At 32.5% G+C, this 26,504-nt stretch overlaps 1 protein-coding gene across 2 annotated transcripts; it reads right to left on the reverse strand.

Annotated features, from left to right (window-relative positions):
* Positions 1-8,408: 8,408 nt before the first annotated feature.
* Positions 8,409-26,188, reverse strand: LOC143252010 (CB1 cannabinoid receptor-interacting protein 1-like). 2 transcript variants are annotated; one of them, XR_013028783.1, is made up of 5 exons: positions 25,937-26,098; positions 24,101-24,198; positions 23,562-23,619; positions 21,394-21,538; positions 14,507-15,947 (listed from the first exon to the last, which is right to left on the reverse strand). XR_013028783.1 is itself a non-coding variant. In XM_076503520.1 (4 exons), the coding sequence occupies exons 1-4, from the start codon at positions 26,009-26,011 to the stop codon at positions 15,783-15,785; spliced, it is 483 nt and encodes a 160-aa protein (XP_076359635.1). In that variant the 5' UTR covers positions 26,012-26,188; the 3' UTR covers positions 8,409-15,782. The 2 variants fall into 2 exon arrangements, 1 of the variants encoding a protein (XP_076359635.1); XM_076503520.1 differs by lacking the exon at positions 23,562-23,619 and having other exon boundaries at positions 8,409-15,947; positions 25,937-26,188.
* Between the last annotated feature and the right edge of the window lie 316 nt (positions 26,189-26,504).

The raw sequence follows: 26,504 nt of genomic DNA on the forward strand, positions 1-26,504 counted from the left end.
GCTTGCACTCTTTCTCTCACTGACATAAAACCCAAGTTTCTGTCCATTCTGAGATGTCTGAAGTTCGAACGATTGAGATTTCTCTGAAAACTCCAAAGCTAGCCATTTTTATCCTTATGCAAAAGTTTGCATGAGCAACTTGTTATAAAAACAGCTCATGTTCTTCCATGAGTGGGCCTGGCATGGCCTAGCGCGTTAAGGCGTGCGCTTCGTAATCTGAGGGTCGCGGGTTCGCGCCCGAGTCGCGCCAAACATGCTCGCCCTCCCAGCCGTGGGGGCGTTATAATGTGACGGTCAATCCCACTTTTCGTTGGTAAAAGAGTAGCCCAAGAGTTGGCGGTGGGTGGTGATGACTAGCTGCCTTCCCTCTAGTCTTACACTGCTAAATTAGGGACGGCTAGCACAGATAGCCCTCGAGTAGCTTTGTGCGAAATTCCAAAACAAACAAACAAACAATCTTACATGAGTTCTGTATCAACGAACCAAAATACAAGGTTAGCACTAAGACTCGTTGAAAATACAGGTTAATTCTAAAAAAAAAGAAAAAGAAAAAAACGTACTGATTATCCTCCGTCTATCTTAGCAATTAAGTGGTTAAGACCAGGATTAGTTCAAAGCCTTAGGCTGTACATTCACTGACTACATTACTGTGTTTTAACTTCTCATTATTCTGAAATAAATATGATACACAGGCTATTGTCTATGGTTTTCATTTTCTACAGACACTTCACCTGCTCGTGAACATTTTTGTTCGATCCAATCAAAATTATCTTCCACTACTAGCACTGAAACCGTACTTTCTGTCAAAATGTGTCATGAGCTCACTCAGTATTCTTTTTTCTATTCAATAAGAATCCACTATCTGATAAATATTTTAACGTCAAACTGAAAAAAAATACCCTTTGGAATTAATAAAACTATAAAATGTGCTGCACCTCCAATAATGAACACAATGTAGACAAAGTGATAAATAATAAATTTTATCAACAATACATAATGAAAAGAAAATGAGTGTACTGGACATATAAAGCAATAATTAAACTGTAGGTCTCGAGATGTATGTATACTTGACTTAAATTCTTGACATTGCAAGATTTTTAATGTTATGGCTCTCAGTGTACAGTTGCTACTTGAGTGTCTTCACTCCAATAATGAAATAAAGAATATTATATCCTAAATATATAGTCCAGCATCACGAGTTCTACCAGTAGAAAAGATCACTGTCTTCATTTACGTAGCGTTCTATTTTATATTAACGTTTCCTAGGAGAAATCAAGTGACACACAAAAAAATAATAATACGTCGAAAGTAATCTAGTAGCATGAACTAATATTTTACAATTAAAACAATTAGTGGCCCCCAATTAGAGATGATTATACCTGAGCCACAGCCGTCTCTAGCCTGGCCAATTCCAGGAGTATAACGTATACATTATTTTTCATAATATTATGAGTGGTGATTCTTATTTTGTTGCCAAGTGTGGTGACGGTAAAATTACTAAATGTCACTTTATATATGTGTATTCAGATAAATATTAGTTGTTGTTTTTAATTAAGTTGTACATGAAGTTAATGGCACCCAAGTAAATATCTGGTATTCTTCACTGTGTATGGCTACCTGGATATAAATATTATGTGAGATATATTTTTGAACTGCAGTATGTTATTACAGATTTTGTATATATCTTTCAATAGTAACGTATTTAAAGTTGTTTCATTGTGACATCCATGAACAGTTACTGAAACGTTCATGTTATTCCAATATACTTTTCATAATATATTGATGACTGACAAACGTTGATACGGAAGAATGGAGAAAGTCTGACGCACTTGATACACCTGGACCACAGCAAAAATAAGCGTAGAAAAACTGAATCAGTTATGTGTAAATTAAATAAGTTGTGATCGTGGATACAGTTGTAATTTAGCTACAAGTATATATTCTGTAATGTGTGTTTTGTGTATTACTGACGAACTGGCTGCAGAAAACATCTTAGTTTCGTTAAAAAAACCAAAAAAAAAACAATAATAAAGCGAATGCTAATAATCATGTTATGAAAACAGTAGATACGATTCTGAGAAGCACTAAGCAGAATTATGTGAATTTCATATAAAATGTTCACACATATTTAGACTGTGTAGTGCGAAATTACATCTGTTTTGTACAGAAAAAAAAGACACTTGTTGTGTTGCAGACATTATTTATCAAAATTCAACTTGAGAAGTGAGCAAAATTGTAAGAGGAAAACATTAACCCTTGCATTAGAGAATTAATTAATTACGAATACACAAAATCGTGGGAATGGAAATGAAAACACAATTAATACGTAGTTCAATTGATAAATACTTGTTTTATTGCAAGTTTGAAATCCTATATTATTGTTTCAAAGGAGTCTATAGATAACTTAGAATAAACACTCAGTGTTTATATAGTTTGTTTGTTTTAAATTTCGTGCAAAGCTACACGAGGGCTATCTGCGCTAGCTGTTCTTAATTTAGGAGTGAAAGAGAAAGAGGTAAGGCAGCTAGTCATTACCACCTACCGCCAACACTTGGACTACTCTTTTATCAACTAATAGTGGGATTCACCGTTACATATAGCGTCCTCACGGCTGAAAAAGCGAGCATGTTTAGCGTCACGGGGAATCGAACTTGCAACTCTCAGATTACGAATTGAGCACCCTAACCACGTGATCATACAAAGCCACAATATGTTTATACAGACATCCCCCTAACTACCATTTTGAATCAAAAGCTTATTATTGTTATATAGGTAATATACACAAAACAGATAACTTATGTTTACAAAATAGCACTAACTCATTATCAACTGTTCTTATAAAGAAGTTTCTTTTACATATTGAAATATCTGTTTAAACATATATGATTTTAGAAGAAAAAAAAAGACGGTAGGTTTAAAAAGTTTTGACAGAGATGAATAAAACTCTATTTTTTAATTTCAGAAATACTACCTGAAAATCGAAGTGTCATCTCTGAAATTTCAAACATACAGATTGGAAATTTAAAAAAGATTGAATAAACCTGTCAAGATCTACAACGTAAACCTAATTTTCTTCATTTCAATGGCAATAAACTTGTATTATATTCAGTATGGTATCCACTAGCACCATCTCTTGGCAGATTTTAATCATGACATTCACCACATTTCATTTGCTAACGAAAAACATTTTAATATGTTCATTTAAACTTTCACGACATCACATCTCTAATGTAACTAGTTTGTTTGTTTCAAGTTAAGCACAAAGCAACACAACTGGCTATCTGTGATATGCCCACCACGGATATCGAAACCCGATTTCTAGCGTTGGAAGTTCGCCGACATATAAAACCAGTATTTTTTAATCTTCAACCAATCTGTATACGATTTGTGTGGTATGTGTTTCGTTATATCGAAGACACATCGGGCTATCTGCTATGTTTACCGAGAGGAATCGAAACCCTCATTTTATTGTTGTAAATCTGAAGATTTACACCATCCTACCAGTAAACACGATATGGTTAATCAACATTTTAAGAAAGAACATAACCTACTGAAGATTGTAATCACGTTCTTTACACTAATATGAACGTAAGTTTAATCAAAATGGATTAACACAAAATTTTGTTTTATATTAAAGCAAAGGTCCTTAATAGCAGTGTGGGATTAATTTTAAAAACAAAAAAGCAAGTAATTTATCCTTTTGACGTAGTGCAATTATAATGAAAGCAGTGTGAAAATTCACATACCCTGAAAGCTTTGATAGAATCTAAAAATCTGTTGAAGATAGTGCTTTAAAAATATAAAACTTGTTGAGAACAATATTGTTTGTTCAACTTACCAATATGTATATCAAACATCACTAAATGTATAAAACTATTTAACCTTCATTTTTACAGGCTTTTATTACTTGATTGTAGCACATACAAAGTTTCAGAATTTATGTCACCAAAATATTTTGGCATAAGAAGCCAACCTGTTTCTCATAGATACACGTAACTAAATTTCATGCATTGCAACAATTATGGATATCATTTTTTATATCTCTAACGTTTACGTGACAATACAATTTGCTACCAATAAGTTTTGTAACAAAAAGAGCACAATTCATTTTAAATTATGTTATAAAAATCAAAAGTTAACACTTTCTTAAAATGAAAATTTTCCAATAATAATTTTCTCCACTGACACTTGACCGCCACGGTCTCTTTTTTGTCCATCTAAGCAATAGTCTGGTTCCTTCTCAGTTGCTTCATTTTTCATGCCCCATATTTGTATCAGGATATTCTCCACTTATATCAATGTATCCTCTATCTTGGTGCTGTATACAAGCACCTTATTCAGATAATGTTATCACTTTTTCGAGACTGATATCCTGTCAGTCTCTAACACTGAGTTTTAGTCAGGAGGAAGGGTGTTAGGGGAGTTAAGTATTATTAGAAATACATTTACAGTTTAGGAAAATATTAACTTCCAAAATACACTTACCTCCACTGCCACATATGTACAAATAATCCCACTTTGAGAAGGTGGTTTAGCCGTTGAGGACATTATCCATACAGAGAGCATCTGCATAGATAACGGGTGTACCAAAATGAGGGTGGTACCCGAGGTGGGGAACCACACTACATCCAGAACAGATATAATCTTCACCCTGAACTTAGTTCTTGTATCATGGGTAGAATTGTATATGGGTAGTAGTCACTACAGACAAACAATAAATTTTATATAAATATATTGTGGCCCGGTATGACCACGTGGTTAAGGTGCTCGACTCGTAATCTGAGGATCGCTGGTTCGAAGCCCTGTCACACCAAACATGCTCACGTTTCAGCCGTGACAGCATTATAATGTACAGTCAATCCCACTGTAAGTTGGTAAAAGAGTAGCCCAAGAATTGAAGGTAGGTGGTGATGACAAGCTTCCTTTCCTCTAGTCTTATACTGCTAAGTTAGGGACGGCTAGCGCAGATAGCTCTTGTGTATCTTTGCGCGAAATTAAAAAACAAACGAGTATCCAGTAACAAGTGTTACAAATGTGGAATTGGTTTGATGGTTAACCTGTCTGGGCAACACTATCCACACAGTGGGATCCTATGAAAACAAGGTAAGGAACCTTGAAAGGTAGAAATAAAAAATACTCACCTCTCTGAATAATCTAGCAAAAATAATTAAGATAGCTAGATGGGGTGAGCACAAACCATAAGGTGGAAAGATTGCCAAGATCAGGCACATAATGTGAGATAAAGATAGTGAGGGATGTCCGCATACCAGTCTACACTGTAACCTCCTGTGGGCAATTTGATCAGGCTGCTAAGGACATAGAAAAAGAAATTCAATTAGATGTGACTCACAGAAGATATCCCGTTTTCATAGAGAGCCCAGAAAAAAGAATAAGTGCAGGCCAGACTCTAACTGAATGTTACCCAGATCTAAATTGGATTGGACACAGAAAAAAAAAAAGAGTTAGCAGATGAATTGGAGAAAAGGACTTAATCCCTTTCCTGTGTGGCAGAGAAACTGGTCTGAAAAAGTAGAGAGAATGAGAATGTGGTCTGTAAACAAACAGCGCAAGAACTCTGACCTGTAATGTCTGTAAGTCAGGAGCTACAAGGAATAAAGGAATAAATAAAAGGTAAAGGGGATATACGGTTATAAGAGTCAGGACAGAAACAGATGTAGAGAAAGAGAACGTAATCTGAATTTACATTGTATATAACTGGAATGGACCTTTGGGATCAATTGCCCAAAACAATGTGGGAAATCTGGAGAGCAATGGGGACTAAAAAATGTTATTGTAATAACATAGCGGTAGTTGATAAGGCCACCATAAACAACATCTGATCATGGCTGCTTCCACAGAGTGCCTAAAAATGAGGAAAGTTTAGACCTAACAGATGTATCGCAAAAGCAGAAACGCAGCTGTAGCCAACAATATAGTGTGATCAACATGATCTGACAATGGGTTGGAATTATATTTTGTACCATGGGTAACATATGAAGTAGAGAGAAGATTGAGAATGGTAATCTTGTCCTGTCCAGATGGAAATCATCTACTGCCAAGACCCAAAAACAGAAAACTTACAGGTTGTGTGGATAATAGTGGGTAAGAAGTGAAATGAATGGTAAATTGTGACTCAAGGAACTGTAAGATTTCTGGACAGATGTTAGGATTACCACACATCCAGAAGTTCTTAGAATACAGCCCCACAGCTTCTGAAGGTATGCATTAATCACCAACATTGTTAGCAAACCAACTAGACAGTGAAACCTTTAATACAGACACAATGTATTCTAAGTACTAATGTACTGAGGAGCTGATGGCAGAATCTGTACCCATGAATCGAAGCTGAACTATTACCCCTTGTAGAAGCCGATGAAATTCGAGGCTCCAACCACAATCAGGAAAATATAGAAGCCGAATAATGAATGAATATGCTTGATAACAATGGATCCAGCCTCATCCTCAACAAAACTAGTGATCCTGAAAATCGTCTAACAAACTGAAAAAAAATATTGTAGTTGAAATGTATGTTAGTAGAATTACTGTCCCACCATGGGACACAGATTAACTGCAGACTCTGCCCAAAATTCGAGGAGCAAATATTATTTGAAAGTCGGAAAAATGCTTTCATCTGTTGGTGGTAGATGAAATCACGAAGTTCTGACAATGTGTTTGATAAGACGTAACTGTTCCTACATGTTTTAACAAGTAAACCTTCCAGTACGAACCAAATTTTTTTTGTTGAGAAAGAATAAAAAAAATCACTTCCAGACCTTTTATCCATTAATTAAGTTACAGGCTGAAAAGCAATCAGGAAAAACTCCAAAACATCACACATGCAAATAACCAGCAGAAGAAAAACGAACCAAAGGCAGTTTATCCTAAAGTGGCCTCCCTTTCGTGTTTTATATATCATTTAAAGACCGTGGTAAAGTAATTTGTTCTGTTAGAGCAAAGCAACTGCAGGTCATCTGCCACATCTAGCCTAGGAAATTGAACCCTGGTGCCGCGAGAGTCCGTAAACTTAGCACTGACCCACAGGAGGCTGAAAACCCAATAGACGAAAAAGAAGGCAGAGGAAAAAATAAAATCTGAAGAATTTTCAAAGTATCGGAGATTGCCCTCAAATGTAGCTTCACTCGGAGGCCCCCAAGAGAACAGCCACGTTTTCATCTCACTATAAATACAATCAATGACAGTCTTAACTAAGAGAAGGCCCTCCAGACACACACAGGTTATTATGCGACGTTAGATATCATAGGTGGAATAGAAGAAACCCAATTGGCCTCCATGTTCGGAAATAATAATCCAGGAATCTTTACCCATAATCTGCTTACAAGTTAGAAGAAATCATTCATTTTCAATTATTATTTTTTTCACTTTGAAATCAATTAGATAACACAATGACGTTTAAAGAATTTCTGATCAATAAAAACAATCATAATACTGGGAAACCTGTTATTTACACTTTATCGCGAAAAAGTACTAAAACTATCTGAATGAGGTGCTTATATACAGTACCAGGATTGAGGGTACACTGACATGGGTGGAGAGTATCACAGGGCAAATATCACCAAGGGTAATTGAATGGGGGTATAAAAGACGAGCAGTGGTTTTGGTTTTGAATTTCGCGCAAAGCTACACGAGAGCTATCTGCGATAGCCATCCTTAATGTAGCAGTATAAGACTAAAGCGAAGGCAGCTAGTCATCACCACCCACTGCCAACTCTTTTACCAACGAACAGTGGGAGTAACCGTCATGTTATAATGCTCTCACAGCTGAAAGGGCGAGCATGGTTGGTGTGACGGGAATTCGAACCCTCAGATTACGAGTCAAGTGCCTTAGCCACCTGACCATGTAGTGGCTGTAGATTGGTGAAGGTGGAAAATAATCAAACTAATCCTTAGATAGGCAAAGAAGAAGTCCTGGTGGTCAAGTAATAATTATAAGTGGTAATGGAGGTATGTTTCAGACATTCTATTAACAAAAGTATGCCCAGCAACACTAAATTAATATTAGTAATTTTTCCTTTTTGATCAAAACTTTGTATTATCTGAAAATATGCTTGGTATGTTTGGGATAGTTTGTAACATGTTTTTATTTTCTTTCATATATTTATGAACTTAATTTGGCTTTTAATAACTTAATTTCAATTATCTGAGATTAAATACTTTCTAGTTTTAGAAAGTCCACTCATCAATGGAATATGTAAATAAATAAAGTTATAAAAACCTATTTCAGAAATATGCCACATAAAACTTAAAAGAATATTGTGTAGTGTCATGTGCTTTTGTTGGATACATATCTCTCTGGCAAAGTTATATAAATGAACCAAATCAGTATTATTACTAATCCTGATGAGAAATTGCACAGTCACCAATGTATTGGTATGATTCAAAACAGATGATTTCAAGTATACTTCATTTTATTACAGTTCTAGGGCTGAATATTTAAAAGCATATCAATATAAAACACAATAAAAAGGCAAGCATCTTTCTTTCTATTGTACTATTAAGGTAACATTACAATCAGTATATCCCATTTGGCTTTCTTTAAAAACACTTATTTTTTACATCAGTATGATAAAATGCAGATTCACAAAAATTCCCCTAGAACTGAAAATCATTATACAAAACATGACAATAATAAAGACCTTATTTTCTTTTGCTTTGATATTTTAATTTGTCATCTTTAATAAATATGAAAAACAAAACTGTACTTGAAAACAAAAACAATGTTATTTTAGTAATGAATCAGTGTTCAGAACTATATACACAATAGTGTCACCTAATTTCTACTGTCCTTACGCATTTCATTCCAGAGTAGCTGGAACTTCTGTAATAACTCCAATTTTATTTAACAGGCATTATCTTTTTACACAGTTTCAACAGCAAAACTTTAAATTACTAAAATAATGTTGTGAATAACATAAACTGAAGAAGATATATATATATATAATATTTGATATTGCTCCAATATACAATACAGTTAAACTTGCATATAACCAATTAAAGCACATTATTGAGTAGTCTGTATAAACCTACAAAATTAAAAACTTTGAAGGTGCTTACATTGAAAATAATTGAAATAACTTCCACATATGAAAAAAGCACATTTGCCAATTTTAACCTCAAACCAAACATGGTGTCATATATTTAATTAGAAATTACAAATGAAATATCACACATTTAACTACAGATGTTAATAACTTTACAATTAACATTTAGAACTTCTAAAAATACATGATTTGAAATTCATTACATTTCTAATGTCTATATCAAAATATTGGCCATAAAAATACAACTACAAAGAAAATGTTGTGGGTAGTGTTTCATTGCACAAGTAGAGTGTTTCTTCATTTTATTTTCACTTATGTGAAACAATTAATTTCATCTTCACATCAGCAACTGTGTAAAAAAATTTACCCTAAATGGATTGAGTTACATCCTTGTATGACGACTTCATTGAAAAAATGTTTGTGTTGGCATTTCCTAACAACATTAAGTGGACCATGTTCCATTTCTCTATTGGTACTTGTTTAAAAAAACCTCATTTGATCAGTAGCTTCATCTTTATATTAGCACTTCCTCAAAGAGATTACTAGATATATAGCATTTCATCTTTGTACCAGCACTTCCTATAAACGTTACTCGAAACAGATCACATTTCAACTTTCTTATAGCACTTTCTTTAAAAACATCACTCTAGATGTATATTTCTTTGAAAATGTGGTTATAAATGCACTTCTTATTAAAACATATGCATAGTATAAATATTATATAGAATACTTGAACACAAAGATAAAATAACAAGAATTACTAATATGTTAATATATAACTTATCATTAGTGCTATATTTAATATGATACAAATCTATGAAGATGCATTTCAAGTTCACTCTAACATATCTAAGGTTTAATGTGTAAATGACATTCATGTGAAACTAGTTACTTGCTAAATACTCTAGACTGGATTCTCTAAAACATCTTAAAATGGATATTTTAATTACAGTAACAAATTTATATTATAAATCTAAGGTTAGTATTACTTTCTGAAGAAGTATTATAACATGGAATGTTAATAAATATTTATTTTTTGGTTTCAACTAGAACTATAGATGTGCTTGATACATATATTTTACAGACAGCTTAGTATGAAACAAATATTAGCAAGATGATTAAAACCAAATAAATATGTTAAATAACTATAGCAAGCTTTTGGAATGTGAAGATCTAATAAACTAGCTATGCCTAACATCTCTTGCAATCATTGTAAATTAACATGGAAATAATACATTACCAACAAGGAACTTTAAACTGGAGTTTGTAAAATATGAATATTATTGTCATTGTATTTCATATTCTTGAAAACAGATAAATCTTTATAAAATGAAATTGTGCTCTGATCAAAGAATGAGAGAAATATAAAAATATTATACTGTATTATATGTACATTTTCATAATATATTATTATTCATGTGCATATATATGACTTACAGATTATGTTTAGTATTTAAACATTTTACTCTTTTCTATATCAAACTTATAGTACTAGTCTGCAACACATTCTCAAAGCAGACATATATGCTACACAGAATGTGAAATTAACATATTATCAAATGCTCCTAAAATTTATCTTAGGTTCATAAAAATTTTAAAAGATGTGGCCAACTGGCAAAAAAATATCTGGGCAATTGTCTAATAATGAATAAAAAAACATCATTTTTTGCCAGTATAAAGTTTAAGGTACTATAAACATAAGATTTTTTTATAACATGAATCTTGTGAATATATAGCCTGAGTCTATTGCAGATGCAAAGTTTCTCATATATATATACATTAGTTGTAGATCATCTAACTAATTTTTACACTATACCAAGTTATGAAAAAACCAATGTGAAACAAAGAATCTGAATCATGGCTTAGCACAAACAGAAACTTCATGCATATATAAGCCTATACCCATACTAAGATTAGAAATGAAAAACATGGATGTCCTCATCCCAACCAGGCTTCAGTAATATTATCAAGGCTTGAAAGTTGGAAATGTAAAAACATAATGCTTTTTGTTTAATATAACTGCTGCAGGAAAACTTAGACTTCCAATTAATAGTTTTCTAGACATATGGATTTACTAGGTTTATGGTTATGTTTAATACAAACTATAATGTGTCCATACGTAGCTTCAATTTAATATTTATGCTTAATCCTAACCATCGATCCAAACTTAGATACATGTATTTTTAGCCTATTCTAGTAAGTTTTAGGCTTCAGCCATGTTGCAATATTTGCCCCACGTGGAGGTTACAATACTAGAACAGAAGATAATTATGTAGTGAGTGCTCATTCTTTTGAAAAAAAAAAAAAAATTGTACTTCCACATCTTGAGTATTAGCTTTTATCATGACTCAAAAATCTCTTCTGGTACTTAAACATTTTAAGGACTGCTTTAACTGGAATTAAATGATTTTTATACACTTTAAAATTTGTACATCTGTCAAATTGACAACACTAGTGGATCTACAAGTTGCTGTACACAATTATTTCAGTACAAGTACAGAAACTGTGTTTTTTATCTATCTGTTTCTATCAGCTAAAGGTCATAACTAAGCATTCATTTTCAACTTATGTACTTATCTTCCAGTATGCAACAAGCTATGAAACATGCACTTTATGATTAAATCATACACCTATTAATTCAACTACACATGTGCCCTCCAAAGATGAAAAGTCATTCAGATTTATATTTCATCCATAGTCACCACCTCATCAGGTGCCATATCTTTATGTCCCAGTTTGTTAAGCATGATATTTTATTTGTACAAATAATTATATTGGGTTTTAGGTAAAATACAAACTCAAAAATGAATGCCTTGCAATACTGCCAAAAAAGGAATGAGGGGGACAGCAGGCCAAGGGATATTTACCCCTAATTTCTCAAAATTTGTCAAATTCTGAAATGTGGAAAGGTACTTTAAAATAAGTCAATTTAAGATTTCCTTTCTTCTTTGGGTAGATGATCTGTCATAAGTCCTATGGAATATACTTGCTTACTTACAAAGTCATGAAAAGTAAAAGACTTTAAATCTTTGACCAAATCAAAACAATTATGTAAGGGCGGAACTTTTTATTAACAAAGAAGGAAGAACCTCTCAAGATTCTTGATACCCTCTGTATAGATACCTACCTCACCCTGCATTGCCTTTAAAATAGGATCTGCCATGCATTTTGCTGCTGGAAACTACAAATAATACATTTTTTTAGTGATTTCTGCATCAACTGCTCATTATTTACAGACTCCATAGAGTTAGCAAAAATAGGGTGGGGGAAAAACTCGAAATGTTTAGTGCACATATTTTGCAACTGCATAGAAAAGAGCAGTTCAGTGAAAATGCTGAAAAATGCAAATTAAAAATATCAGTTACGAGGTCAAGACAAACTTTGCTCCACAACACAGTCTATAATCCTGCTTGGTTGGCAAATCAATGTTTGTTCAATACTCCTAGTTTCTTCTATTACTCAAAAGCATTTTTGGTATGTTTTAATCCAGCTGAAAATGACTAGATTCATGACTAGAGGAGAAACTGGCATAAATTTTTTCCTGAAGAAACGATGGGCACCTCAAGCAAGAAAGTATATTTCTCTGTATTTTTTTATACTAGAATAAATAATTCTTCCCAGGAAACTAAATTCAGATCACCTGACAACTTTGAAGTGGATAGCAGTTAGCTGACATCCAGATTATGAAGATGTTTGGTGCACAATAGGAAAAAATAAATACTTTACTTGATGCAGCCTGTAGAAGTTCCATAACACATGTGATCAGAGTGCAGCACATTTTAATATGATTATTGCAAATCTGTAGAAAGATGTGTCTGATAGCAGTGACAGTGAATGACCTGAGAAAGTTAAGCAAAATCATGAATTCCTAGCAACTATCAGAGACATTAACATTGCACTGTTCAGAATATGCCTACGATTAGATGTCGTGATGGAGCCATTTTTCTAGCAGAAAGTCAAACAGACAGGGTTATCAGTTCAGTAAACGATGGAAACTACCATCATGATATGATCTGTTGAAAGACATACACTCATTTAAAAGTTTTAAAAATATCTTAATCATGGTATTAAAATCTTTTAGTGAAAATTTGGAAATACAGTGAGGTGCAAAAAGAAGTCAGACTGTCTCCAGCATGTCTTAGCAATGACCTAAAACTCTAGTAGGCTTGACTTGCCTAATATCTTTTCCTGCAGTGATTAAACTTTTGTTCAAAGCTCTGTAAAAAAACAGATGTGGATTTGAGTCATGTACCTGACTTGGTTAACAACACAAAGGCAGTTCTCAAAGGAAGTAGTAGTTCATAAAACCTTCTGCTTTGGCCACAATTATAAAAATTGAACATTTACCAGTTTAGTTGGTAAATCCAAACATAGGACAACAGCTGCTATGCATTAAAGTTTCAAATTCTATTTTAGAATCAATATTCACTGTCATTGGATGCAACACTTATAGATGTTCACACTTGCTTTGACAAGCATTTCAAAGCCAGTGTTGCCTTAACTAGTGTCATCCTATTTGCAGTGAATGAGAAATGCTGGGAAAAGAACAATCCAGCCTTCCAGAAAAACAAAAGCTTAGTTGGAGTTAATGAAACTGAAGCCAAGATGAAAATACTCACATAGCAGCAATATTTTGAAGGAATGAACACCAAAGGATAAACTGGCTAAACTCAACCTGCAACTGATGCACTGAACATGTGCAATAAATCTATCTTTCCTTCCTTATTTAACATGACTTTCATCCTTGCAACAGTATCAATTTCCACCTGTGAGACAAAAAGGATATTTTCAAAAATTAAAAGAATGCTAAGTACAAAAGAAGTACAATTATGGAATATGGGCTGAAATTGTTAGTTTCTTCAATTCCATTGGAAAGAACTACCATGTAACAACTATGCAATAGAAATATATGCATACAGGGATCGGAATCGACTTCATTCGGTGATGTTTTTATTACAAAAGTGAGTACAAGTAACTGTTTATTTAAGTTTCAGTTACGGTTTTAAATAAAGTTTTTACAACCCAACAAATAAGCTTGTTTTAATAAAAACTACAAAAAGACTCATACAGATGATGGAATCAGTTTTTGTGTTTGTTTGTTTTTTCATTCATGTGTGGCACCCCTTCCTCCATGAAATGGTTCCTTCAAGATTGGATCCTAGATCCACCACAGATTAACAATTGTCACACAATGAATATGAGTAAAATACAAAGTTCTATTTTTAACAAACAATCTATCAATTAATAACAGTGATTAGAAACTCTCATTTCAATAAATATCCACAGATAACAGTATTTTATAAGTAAATTTAACTGGAGTATTTTGGAATGTTTGAGAGAAACTAAATTAATATTGAGGATTTTTTAGTCTCTTGACTACATAAAATAGAATATTATTTAGATTTTATCACACACAATAAACTAAAATAATGCCTTCTTAAACCTTCATATCAAAATAAATTTTATATCCTTCAGTGCTTTAAACAAAGGTACAAATCCCAAGGATATTAACAAAATACAGGTAATTACTAGAAACGTTACATATCAACAAAGTTCCTGCAATAATAAATAAACTTAAAAATACTAGCCAAATTATAAGCAAGTATTAAAAGAACACAATTTCTTACAATTATAACAAAATTATGAATCTATTTGGCCAGATGTATATTCTTACATCTCAAACTGTTATTAGAAAAACTACGAAAGATAAATAAAGCTTCTCTATCAGTGCAAACAATACAAGGTTTAAGTAACAGATCTTCCAACACAAAATGCTGACTAACATTGCATAATTTTACTCACTTATATACCATAAACATTTACACGAACTGAAAATAAACTTGACATTTATGATAGTAAAATCTTAAAAAGTGTAGATTACAATCTAAATTATTTAATAAGCCTTAATTATCTAACTACTAAAGGATTCTGCATTCCTGAAGAGTTTAATAGTGACAGAGTTACACACAAGTTCCAATAAATTCTTATACTTAATATGTATAGGTGCATAAAGGGTTTCTTTGCTTGTTAAGAGATAATTCTATATGTCTTTAGATAAAATCTCGGAAGAAGGATTCATAAAAGTTATGGTTATACCATTCAATGTTTTTTAACTAAATTACACAGTTTGTAAACATGCACAATAATTACATTACATGTACACACTGCGTATATATATATATGTATGTGTGTCTGTATTTGTGTGTTTAAAATAAACAATAAAAAACCTAAACATTAATGATAGCCACATTAACTGTGAAACTTGACCCAATATCTAATGAAACACCCAACAAGTACCAAAGCAAAGATTACAAGTTTCCAAGCTAACACGACAACACTAGGTTCAAATCATCATATCATGAATACAGCTAATAATTAGCAACACGTGAGAATAGGATGTCAATTGTATAAAGATAAATTTTATAACACCAGTTAGATATCATTTGTCAGTATACAGTATTAACTAAATGAAGTTTCCAATCCACTGTGAAACATAAAATTCCTTTACACGCTTAGAAACTAGAGAGAACATAATCAAACTCTTAACAATTATTCTAAATTGCAACATTTCAAAATAAAATCAGATGAAAGCACCATTACTCCATGATATACCACTGGACAGAAAACTCAATTACTTTTTACTACCAGAATGAAACTACTCCATCGAATTAACGTTTGTATCTTTTTAAACATGTGGAATACTGGTCGATCATACATTAATGCTTAACGGTAAGTCTGTTTAACAATGTCTATAAAACTTGTCCCAGATTTACTTTCACAGTCAAATTCAATGTGATTGAGTGGAGTACCCCAAGTGCAATGTTGTTTATCTTCTAGTTTGTAGAATTTCATTTGCAGATTCAAAGTCAGTGATCCATTATCTTTAACCTGCAATAAAAGGAACAGCATATAAATAAATAAAAACAGGCTAATACAGAAAAAGGAAAAGGATAGTAGAAACATTACTGAGATGATACTTTTACAGGTAAAAAGATTATAAAAGTAAAATTTACTTCAAAAGATGCTTTATCTAGTCCCTACATATAAACTACATATATTCTTATAATAAGCTATAGAAAATTACTACAAGGATACTCAGGAAGGGAAATGTATGTATAAAAAAAATTAAGAAATACAATAATAATACCTATTAATATGTATCTTTTTATACTCAAACTCACAGGCCTATTTCTAATTCATCTGTCAGTTTATTTTATTTTCTATAATATCAAAAATGAGTTATTTGTGAATGAACTGTTTCTACTTTACACTTGTCAATTTTAATGTCTTATCACAACTTTTATGTTGTTCCTCACTAACCTATCAAAAATCCTAAAACAAAAAATCAAGTTTTATTGCAATTAAGTATTCTTATCAAAACTTGTTGAAGAAAAATACTGCAAAACATTTCAGAGACAGAGAAGCCTTTGTTTTGGTACCTCTCACACAAAGCCAGAATCCAATACTGCAAAGTGACCTGTTTAGGAACACAACATTGAAACCATGTGAAAAGCAATCACTAAGAATGAAAAGTTGTTTTCCCGAAAGGAAAACGAAGCACACTTGCGGGGTACTGTGGTACTTCTGTAACAGGTATGTTTTTCACCATGAAGTGTGAAATATATTTGATATGAGCTGAATATAAAGAATGAGCACAAGTGTGATATATTCTGAGAGTTGTCATCCCAAACCCAAAATTAAGAGGAGAATCCTGCCAACAGTTATTTATCTGGGTACAAACATCCAAGTAAATAGAAGGAGAAAAGAAACGAGTTTTGTACTTTTCTCACTGAGTGTATAATCATGATTGTAAATTAAACTTTTAAACTCACTCAGGAGGAAGCCTGCATCATACATCACCCCATCAACTGGAATGTGGTAAGGACTTCCATGCTCCACTGGAAGAAAAAAGGGGGAAGTAAACATAATTGAAATCTGGAAAAATGTTACACCAGAAAAAATGCAATGGTGGTCCACAATTCCTGTTTCAAAAAGCAGACTGACCCAGGTTATTCAATCAGAGAATCAGCCAGAATGGGTAGAAATCCCATTCTCTTTTACTCATGAAGTCCAAAACACTCCATCTTTACAGTGAGTATTATAGTGCAATCAGAATATAGTGAGGGTTTGAGAAAAACATACTACCTGACTAGGTAAAACCTGCCACAAAGTGAGATCCCATTATTTGTGGTAAAAATGAAGGCTGCTGAAAAATAAAAGAGTAAATGAAAGGAATTTATAACACTTATCTCAATCAAAGGCAAATGGACATGTGTGGAATTGTCATGGGAGGGAAACAATATCTACCTAAGATAGAGCCAGACTGTGCAGATAATGAACAAAGGTATTTGAAGTAGTCCACATTCTTGGCTGAACAATCTCTTCCATGGGACAGCAAAGCTTTTAAGCAGCCAGAGACAAAGTGGCATGATGAATTTGAAGAGAAGAAACACTGTGGTGACAGCAACCTTACATGGATAAATCTAAATATATCAGCCGACAGAGTTGAAAAACCAAACCACTTAGAATTACAGAGGATACATCATGGGAAATGGAAGAGTTATAGGGAATAAAAATTCAGGAACCTGAAGACCAAAAGGAGGCAGCACATGTCACATAATAATGTAAGAAGAAGCTGATCAAAATCATAATGCAAGAACAAGTTAAAGACAGAAGATAAGGAAATGAGTATAAAAATCAACCCACCTTCATGAGCAGCATAGGCCCTACAGAGAAAGACTGGTTGGGATATAGCATAACACATGAGAAATGGTAGAAGATGCAGGTATTATAAATATCTGATTCACAATGCCCACAAGAAAGGGTGAGAAAGAAATAGGTTTTGAGGTAGAAGGTACATTAAACATGTAGACAAAAGTTTAAAGGGAGAACAGGAAAGGACATAAAGGACCACAATGAGGTCCCACTCAGGCAAATTAGAGGAACATGGAGGGCACATGACTCAAAAGGAGCAGAAAAGGATGAAAATGACAGAAGAAGACAAAACCTTACAAGACTTGGAGTGCTGGAAGATGTTCAACAAAGCTACTTGATAGCTAGACATGGTTGAAGTGGACAACCTGATGAAGAATATGGAAAGATGAGAAATGGAAGGTTGGAAGCCATGTAAAAAAAAACCGAAGACAGAAGGCAGACCATCAATTTTTGTAAATGGACATAGAAGAAGGTCTGATGAATGAGGAAAGGAAAAATGCAACACAGGGATTCAGTCCATGGGCTGAGAGAATGGACTTGACAAAAGCCATGCACAATGAACAATATCTAACTGAGATTCATGAAGTAGAGAATAAGATAGAGGTAAGGGTACAGGAGATTGTACAAGTAAAAGATGAAGCAGAGAGAACCATAGTTACATTAGCCAATAAACAGCCACAAGTAGGACTAGAATACGTATATATTACTAGCTTGAGTAATCAGCTTTAAAACCAAAAGTGTGTAAAATGTGATTTCCCAAAATAAGAAAGTACCAGAAAAAAGAGTGTCCAATTGCTTTCTCCTTGATTATCTTCTTCATCAAAAAATACTATCATGTTAAAAAGAAGAAGAAATCATAAGTTTGTTTGTTTGTTTTGTTTTTGAATTTCGCACAAAGCTACTCAAAGGGCTATCTGTGCTAGCCATCCCTAATTTAGCAATGTAAGACTAGAGGGAAGGCAGCTAGTCATCACCACCCACTGCCAACTCTTGGGCTACTCTTTTACCAACAAATAGTGGGATTGACAGTCACATTATAATGCCCCCACAGCTGAAAGGGTGAGCATGTTTGATGAGATGGGGATGCAAACCCGCGACCCTCAGATTACAAGTCGCCCACCTTAACACACTTGGCCATGCCGGGCCTAAGAAATCATAAGCCAATCATATAAATCTAGCTCCCTGCAAATTAGAGCCTATACCTCTCTGGAGACAAAGTTAAACCCAATTCCTGGGAAGTTATATTAATAACACTGTTGAGTGTAATGGGAACTACCATAGTTGTTACACTGACTCACAAATTCTTGTGAAATTCTAATATAATTTGGCAACAAGAAATAAATGCAAAAAAATAATAAATCATTGAAACAATTGAATAAAAACACAGCATAGGAAACTTTTGAAAAAAACTGATATGGCAAATAAGTACAATCATAAATGGTAGCCACATGTGAAAAACACACATCTAAACAAAGCTATGCCAATTAAGAAACAGAAGATTAAGCGGGGATGACAGAGGAAGCAAGCTGCACCAATACAGGTGATGTAATACTTTTGATGAAGAGTAGTCACATGATATGTGCATGTTCAAAAATGGTGTAAGATTGCATAGGAAATACAAATACCACTTCATCGGTTTCTCCTAGAAAATACTATATAAGACACTGCCTTTATACCCTTGTGCACACTCTTTAAACATTTTTCATCACTATTAATAGTGTAGTAAGAAGTGTTGTATGATTAATCAGTCATTAAGGTTGAGAAAAAAAAGAATTGGATTATTACAGAAAAACTTAGATATTTAGTAATAAATAAACTAATTCTTTCTTAACAATAAATGTTCTTTGATTTTAAATGATAAAAATAGTGAAGATTCTTGTCACAGTATGTAGTAGATAACACATCATTTCATGAAAACAAAATCACTCCAATACTACAAAAAAATAGTAAAATGTTTACTACTTTACAAGAACCCTTATCCAGTAGAAGCATGTGCACTATAAAGAAGGTACCCATTTATTTTGGGAAGGAAATTTTGGAAAATCTAACCCAGATCAATTAACTCACATTCACTATTTTTACACTTTCCTGTTCCCATGGTTCCTAAAAAAATAACTCCCAGTTTGCCCCTGACAAAGAAAGGTTCGCTTTTCGAAAGCACTCGGGTTACAATGTTTCTATTTCATTTTTATCAAGACTTCTTGGACCTACATGTTTTTAGAACTTCATGAACAAGGAAATAAATAAATATTATAACAGCACAGTATTATTAAACATCCATAGAGCACAAAATCTCATGATTGTTCATTTTAGAAAAGTTTTTCTTTTGAATAACCACAAACTCATTAGCAATCTGTTTGAGCTGCTGAACAAAAATAAAGCCATGTAATAATCACACCCTCTACAGAATGCAACAAACAAATACTGATACTTGCCAAATGATTCTAAAGAATGTAGATATAATTTGACACTTAGATATAATCACTTTCACTTGACTGGACAATTTTCATGTATAAATACATGTGTATAAAAGCTCTTGTGAATAATTTAATTCGATCAAATGCAATAACTCTTCCCTGTATTATTTATAAAATCAACTAAAACTACCAATTACATTCACAGTCATGAATAAATAAATGTATGATTTGTAGGGCAAATGACACTGAACAGATACATAAAAGCCTAAATTTCAACTATTACTAACAAATGAGTAATGTAACAGTACTGCACTAAGTGTACCTCTAAAAATGGGTTTAGTAACACACAAAATGACCAGTCTTAACTGCTACACATATTCAATTGTAGACATTTTTAGTTATTACTTTTGTGCTTAATTATAATTTTGTTAATAATTTGCCACTAATTTTTTATACCAACTTGGAATCTAAAACTGAGTGGGCACTGAGTTTAAAATGGCTGTCAATGCACCCCTCCCCTGCCATGTTATTGGCCCTGAAACTGGATAAACTCTTTGCATAGATTAAAATGAATAATAAAGTGGAAATCAAAGTACTATAAGAAATATTAAAATCATATTCAATTATGGATGCTTTGGAAATGTTTTCAAAATTCTATTACCAACATAAAAAGTGTAAAAATAATTAACACTTTACCTTCATACATACAAAATACATTACAAGCTTTTAAGCTAGATTACATTAATACAGACAGGAGGTTAGAAAGAGCACACTAAAATAATTAATACATTTATAATTTACAGTGTAGACCATAAAAAACTATAGAAGCTTGTGCATGCTTAGAAAGAATTCATTAAGAAAACAAACAGAAGTTTTAGCACATCACAACAACCAGAATTTTTATTTTCAGTGCTTCCTATCTAGCTAGAACCAGTGTTAGTTAAACAAGAGACCTGTTCATGTAAATAGTTCTTATACTTACTGTTATTACTCCATATATAGTATTATTTTGCAAACACAAATAAGTATGTTATTCAGCAATCATGTGTTTTTGAGCCAAAAAAATAATATTAATTTGGTGTAATGTTTTTTTAATAAAGCAATTTCTATGAATTCAAATTTTTCTATCTGTTCAACAGAGAAACTGATTAAACTATATGCTTGACAATTTTATAACTTTCTAGTTTCAAATTCCATGTTACCTCAAGTACAATAGGCAAGGTATCTCGTTTTCCTTTCTTTGTTAATTGTATTCCTGTACTTGGCCAGGTGAAGGTATAGGTTAAGCTACTACTATCACCAGTCATTTCTGAAGTGTTTACATTGGTTCCCATGACACTTATGTTCCTGATGAAAACATAAAAAGGAGAGTGAAATTTTGAAAAATTATATTTAGTAATAAATAAATGTTAATACCAGATCTCATTTTAAAACAACAACAAGCAGTTAAAATTACAATAGTCATTCTTGTAACAACAATACCAAAATTAACTGAGACAATGATTCTTTACAGGTAATTATTGGAACTTATTGAAATTCTTAAAAGTTGAAAGATGTATTTCAATTTTGAAGAAGCAAGCTCAAGTGTGTTTGAAGCACACCAGAGATCAAAGGTAAAGAAAAATGTAAGCTAATAACTTGAAATCTGACCCAAAAAAGGAAAGTGTGAATATTAATTTTACTCCCAATTCAAACTATAACTAATAAATATTTTTACTAGAAATAATTTTTCTGAACATTATATATGACTTTTTTTAATAAATTTGTTTCAGTTTATCCATAAATGTATCCAAAATAACAGAATGCTGTTTGATCTAATAAAAATATTTATATTACACTCTACATAATTTTAAGATAGTTTTAGATACCACCATAAACATATTCCTGATAGAAATAAAAGGGTTACTGCAAGTAATACACCAGGTTGGCCCACAAAGGGTGTAAGAGAGAAAATTAAAGAAGTGCATCACAAGTTTAAGAAATTTGAATTGACTGGTAAAATGGGAGGTTTAAAAGATTAAGAAAGTTTGCTAATCAGGAAACTAGAACATCAACAAAAGGATGTGTGAAAATCTATACATTAACAATATGGTTTTCTTTAAACACATTAAAGGTAAACATAATGTTAGCATAGGGGTAAGATCCTTCAAGGATGATAAAGGAAAGCTTGTACCTGATGATTAAGGGATAGCTAGATTATTAAATTGTATTTTTTTTATTCACTTTATTATTAATGATGAATAAAGCATTATCCATCATCTTTAATAGTTGATAGATGGAAACAAGGTTAGATAAGATGATTTTATTAATTATGAGTTTTTTAACAAAAATTTGAAAGTTTAAAAATAATGGATCAGATATTTTCCCAAGGGTCTTGAAGGACATTAAAGATTGGATGTGTGAACCATTTCCTACTATTTTTTTGGTTGTTCAATAGTGAGTAGGTACCAAAGGATTTGAAGTTATCTAATGTCATTCTTCTTTTTGTGGAAAGTAATAAAAACTGTCTAAGTAATTATAGGTCTATAAGTCTTGCATCAGTTGATAGAAAAGTTTTGGAAAGTCTGATTAAAGATGCTTTGGGAAGTTAGTTAAAAACTTCATATAATTTTACTGGATAGTCAACATGGTTTCACTACAGAAAAATCTTGCCTTACAAGTCTTTTGACATTCTTTGAAAAGGTTACTGCTTGCATACATGAGAGTAAGGGTGTAGATTTGATGCATCTGTTGTTTTCAAACATCATTTGACAAGGTGCACATAAAACATTTGTAAAAATGTATCACTACAGATATGTGGGATAAGACAGCTTATTCCATAAAAGAATGGCTAAATGGAAGAAAGCAGAGCATTCTTACGCATGGAGTTCAGTCAAATTGGGTTAATGTCACAAATGGGGTAACTCAGGACTCAGTCTTAGGACTTTTGCTCTTTTTGATTTACATGAGTGGCACAGTTGAAGGAATGGTCAATAAGTTACTTAAATTTGCTAATAATTTTAAGGTCTTGGATGTTGCTGGCTGTGAAAAGGATTTTGCTGTTTTACAAAATAATTTGAATCATGTAGCAAATTGGACAAATAAATGTCAGAAGTTAATGCATGTGGGTTACCATAACTTGAATTTAAAATATAATAGGAATGGAAATAACTTTAACATTATCAAGAAAAAAAAAGGATCTTGGTGTAATGGTTGATCAGTTTCTCAACTATCCAAACAGTGTGCTGTTGCTGGTGGTAGAACAAACAGGATTTTTAAATTGTACCAACAGAAATATTAATTACAAGTCTAAAGAGGTTATAATTTCAGTGTATACGTGAACTAATTAGGGTACATTTGGAACACTGTTATTCAGTCTTGGACTACTTACCTTAGGAAGGACATTGATTTGTTGGAAAGGGTTCAGAGGAAGGCTACTAGAATGGTGTCTGGAATGAAAAGGTTGTCATATGAGGAGAGGTTAAGATCTCTGAACCTGTTTTCTCTTGAAAGAAAAAACATTAAATGGGGTCTAATTAAAGTGTTTAAGATTGTAGATGGAATTGACAGTGTTAATGCATCATATTTTTTCATACTTAACAGTAAAAACAATAGGACTAAGGGAACACTAACACTAAAATAAATTTTGGTAAAGTAGGAGTAATCTTCAACTAAAATAGTTTTATTTTTCTAATGGGTGATGGGCCTTTGGAATGCTTTACCTTTGGATGCTGTAGAAGTAGTACATTTAAGTGTGTTTAACAAAAAGCTTGAAAATTATGTGAATGATAAATTTTTTTTTATTTACTTATTTAATAGTTTTAGTTTAGTTTAGAGGATGGGAGAGCCAAGATAGACCAACAGGCTCCTTGTTTTCCCTAAATATTATGTTATGTTATTAATTACTTAGATGAATTTCTCACAACTTACTGAATTATCTGGGGTGGACGGGTGACCACCGAAAACCCATAACTGGTATTCACTGTCAATTTGATTGTTTTATCAGTAGAAAACCTCTGGCCATCTGTCTGAGATTAAGAATAAAAACATAATTATTCACTAGGCTTACTATTAGTTTCACTCTTTAATATACAATGATACATAAATTATCCATTCACCTAGTAGAATTTTTCATTTAAAACTGTATTAATGAAGAAATTATAATTTTAGTAAGAGCAGATTTTTAAACTTAAAACAATCATAAGACACATATTCACATCTTGAGTTCAAATGTTCAGATTCTGTTTAATTTTCTTTTTACCCAATACAAAAACACTTCTTGTAAAAAAAATAAAAACAAACTCAACAGATATATATTAATCTGAATCTTTGTTCATTAAACAATTAACTTAAAGCCATGCAAACTGTATGAACATGATAATCAATACAACATTAAACAATTTTTTCACTCAGTATAAAGTCCTTCAGTAATAACATATATATAACTTCAGTAACTTTTATTAAAGCTGTTTCTTTTGTTTAATTAAAAGTAACCAAATTTCATATAATAGGACTTCAGTTGCATAAAACTGAATTAACAATCATTTTGATTCACATTTTATATACACATGCTTCACTATAGGGAGAGGAAACAATATTGTGTAAAGCCTGCCAGTGCTGGAGGAAAAGGTATCTGTGGCATGTCTCCCCTCAGGAAAATTTTGAAAAGCAGGTACTTTTGAGATTAATTTTGTGCTATTATTATAATTTATTGAGAATAATAACTGTTTTCAAGCAATTTTTTGTGATTCACAGAAAGAGGTACTCACTGGCACTTATATTCACCATAGCTATAGCTTATAGCTATACAAGCATGTACACTTGAAAATTATAAATGTAATTTATTATCCATTATTATAATGATTCGTACATACGAATATATATATAGTCTATATATATATTTATCCAGGAACAATTTTCAGAGTTCAAATTAAAGTTTAAAAAGCCCTACAGTTACTATGACAAAAAGTTGGTCTAGCTGCTGCCTGGTCTAAACCTCAACTTGTGTTTACACTAAAAAAGTGTAAGATTCAGTTTAGTCATTTACAGTAAAATAATATATATTTTGAAAAGGCTTTTATCGTATATGACATCAGTCAATTTAAACTTTAGATTGATAAAAAATATTACAGTTTTAATAGTCTCTGTAAATATAATGGCAATATTTCAACCTTCACAAAAATACGTTATACAGTTCCAACTCGTTCCTGAAGTATTTGGCATTAGACTAGTTAACTGTCACACTGACAATTAAGACTGAAGTTCCAAACGGCCTATAAACCATAAACTTTGATAAAGACAATTTATAACCCTAATTCCAGCAATCTTTTTTTTCTTGGTAATAAATACTGTACAAGTTCAATCCTTTTTATAACCTTTCTTCCTCTAGGCTCTAGTCTTAACAACTAAATAAAATACTTAGTCTCATATTTTATCACTTCAATATTCATTTTTCAAGAGCTGTTCACAATTTAAACGATGCACAAGTATTATTTTCTTAATATATGTAAAAAAAAAATGGTATCTAATGGTAGTTTAATGTTTTAGATTGTAATTTTTCAGTCTTCTAAACAATAGGATGTGACTTTTGCATATTGACAGTCACACACTGCAGGATGTGACAAACTTCGCGAATTAAGTGTCATTAAGCCTAAAATCTAGATAAAACCGCTTAATTCCTGTAAAAGTTAAGTAGATCCAATTTTTCAGAAACTATCTGACGAGTAACATAACCTAAATCAAGCCAGTATTTTGCACAAAACTTACTTTGAAATATACTTGGCTACTTTCTGTATCTTTTTTAATATAAAGCAAAACTTTGAAATTATATTTTTCTTCCATATTTGTTTTCGGTTATTTTCTCAGCGATACTGAAATATTTGGTACTTCCGCTTATGTTTCAACAGAGTGCACTGTGTGGTGTGTAAGACGCAAATTCTGTACACAGTATTTTGACATTACAGATGGCCCGGCATGGCCTAGCGGGTAAGTCGTGCGACTCGTAATCCGAGGGTCGCGGGTTCGCGCCCGTGTCGTGCTAAACATGCTCGCCCTCCCAGCCGTGGGGGTGTATAATGTGACGGTCAATCCCACTATTCGTTGGTAAAAGAGTAGCCCAAGAGTTGGCGGTGGGTGGTGATGACTAGCTGCCTTCCCTCTAGTCTTACACTGCTAAATTAGGGACGGCTAGCACAGATAGTCCTTGAGTAGCTTTGTGCGAAATTCCAAAACAAACAAACAAGACATTACAGATTATAATGTCAAATAATTATATTTCTGAAACACTCTATGTGTCTTTTTATATATACTTTCAAATCCCCGAAAGAAGGGTGAA

This window comes from Tachypleus tridentatus, chromosome 1 (assembly GCF_004210375.1).
Source record: "Tachypleus tridentatus isolate NWPU-2018 chromosome 1, ASM421037v1, whole genome shotgun sequence".
Lineage (NCBI taxonomy): Eukaryota > Metazoa > Arthropoda > Merostomata > Xiphosura > Limulidae > Tachypleus > Tachypleus tridentatus.

Bases quoted from the DNA above. Each gene is read 5' to 3' on its own strand.
- LOC143252010 (XM_076503520.1), bottom strand. From the start codon at position 26,011: ATGGAAGAAAAATATAATTTCAAAGTTTTGCTTTATATTAAAAAAGAT. The intron at 24,199-25,936 runs GTAAGTTTTGTG...TCTTAATCTCAG, and splicing joins GTAGCCAAGTATATTTCAAA to ACAGATGGCCAGAGGTTTTC. The intron at 21,539-24,100 runs GTAAGTTGTGAG...TGTTTTCATCAG, and splicing joins CGTCCACCCCAGATAATTCA to GAACATAAGTGTCATGGGAA.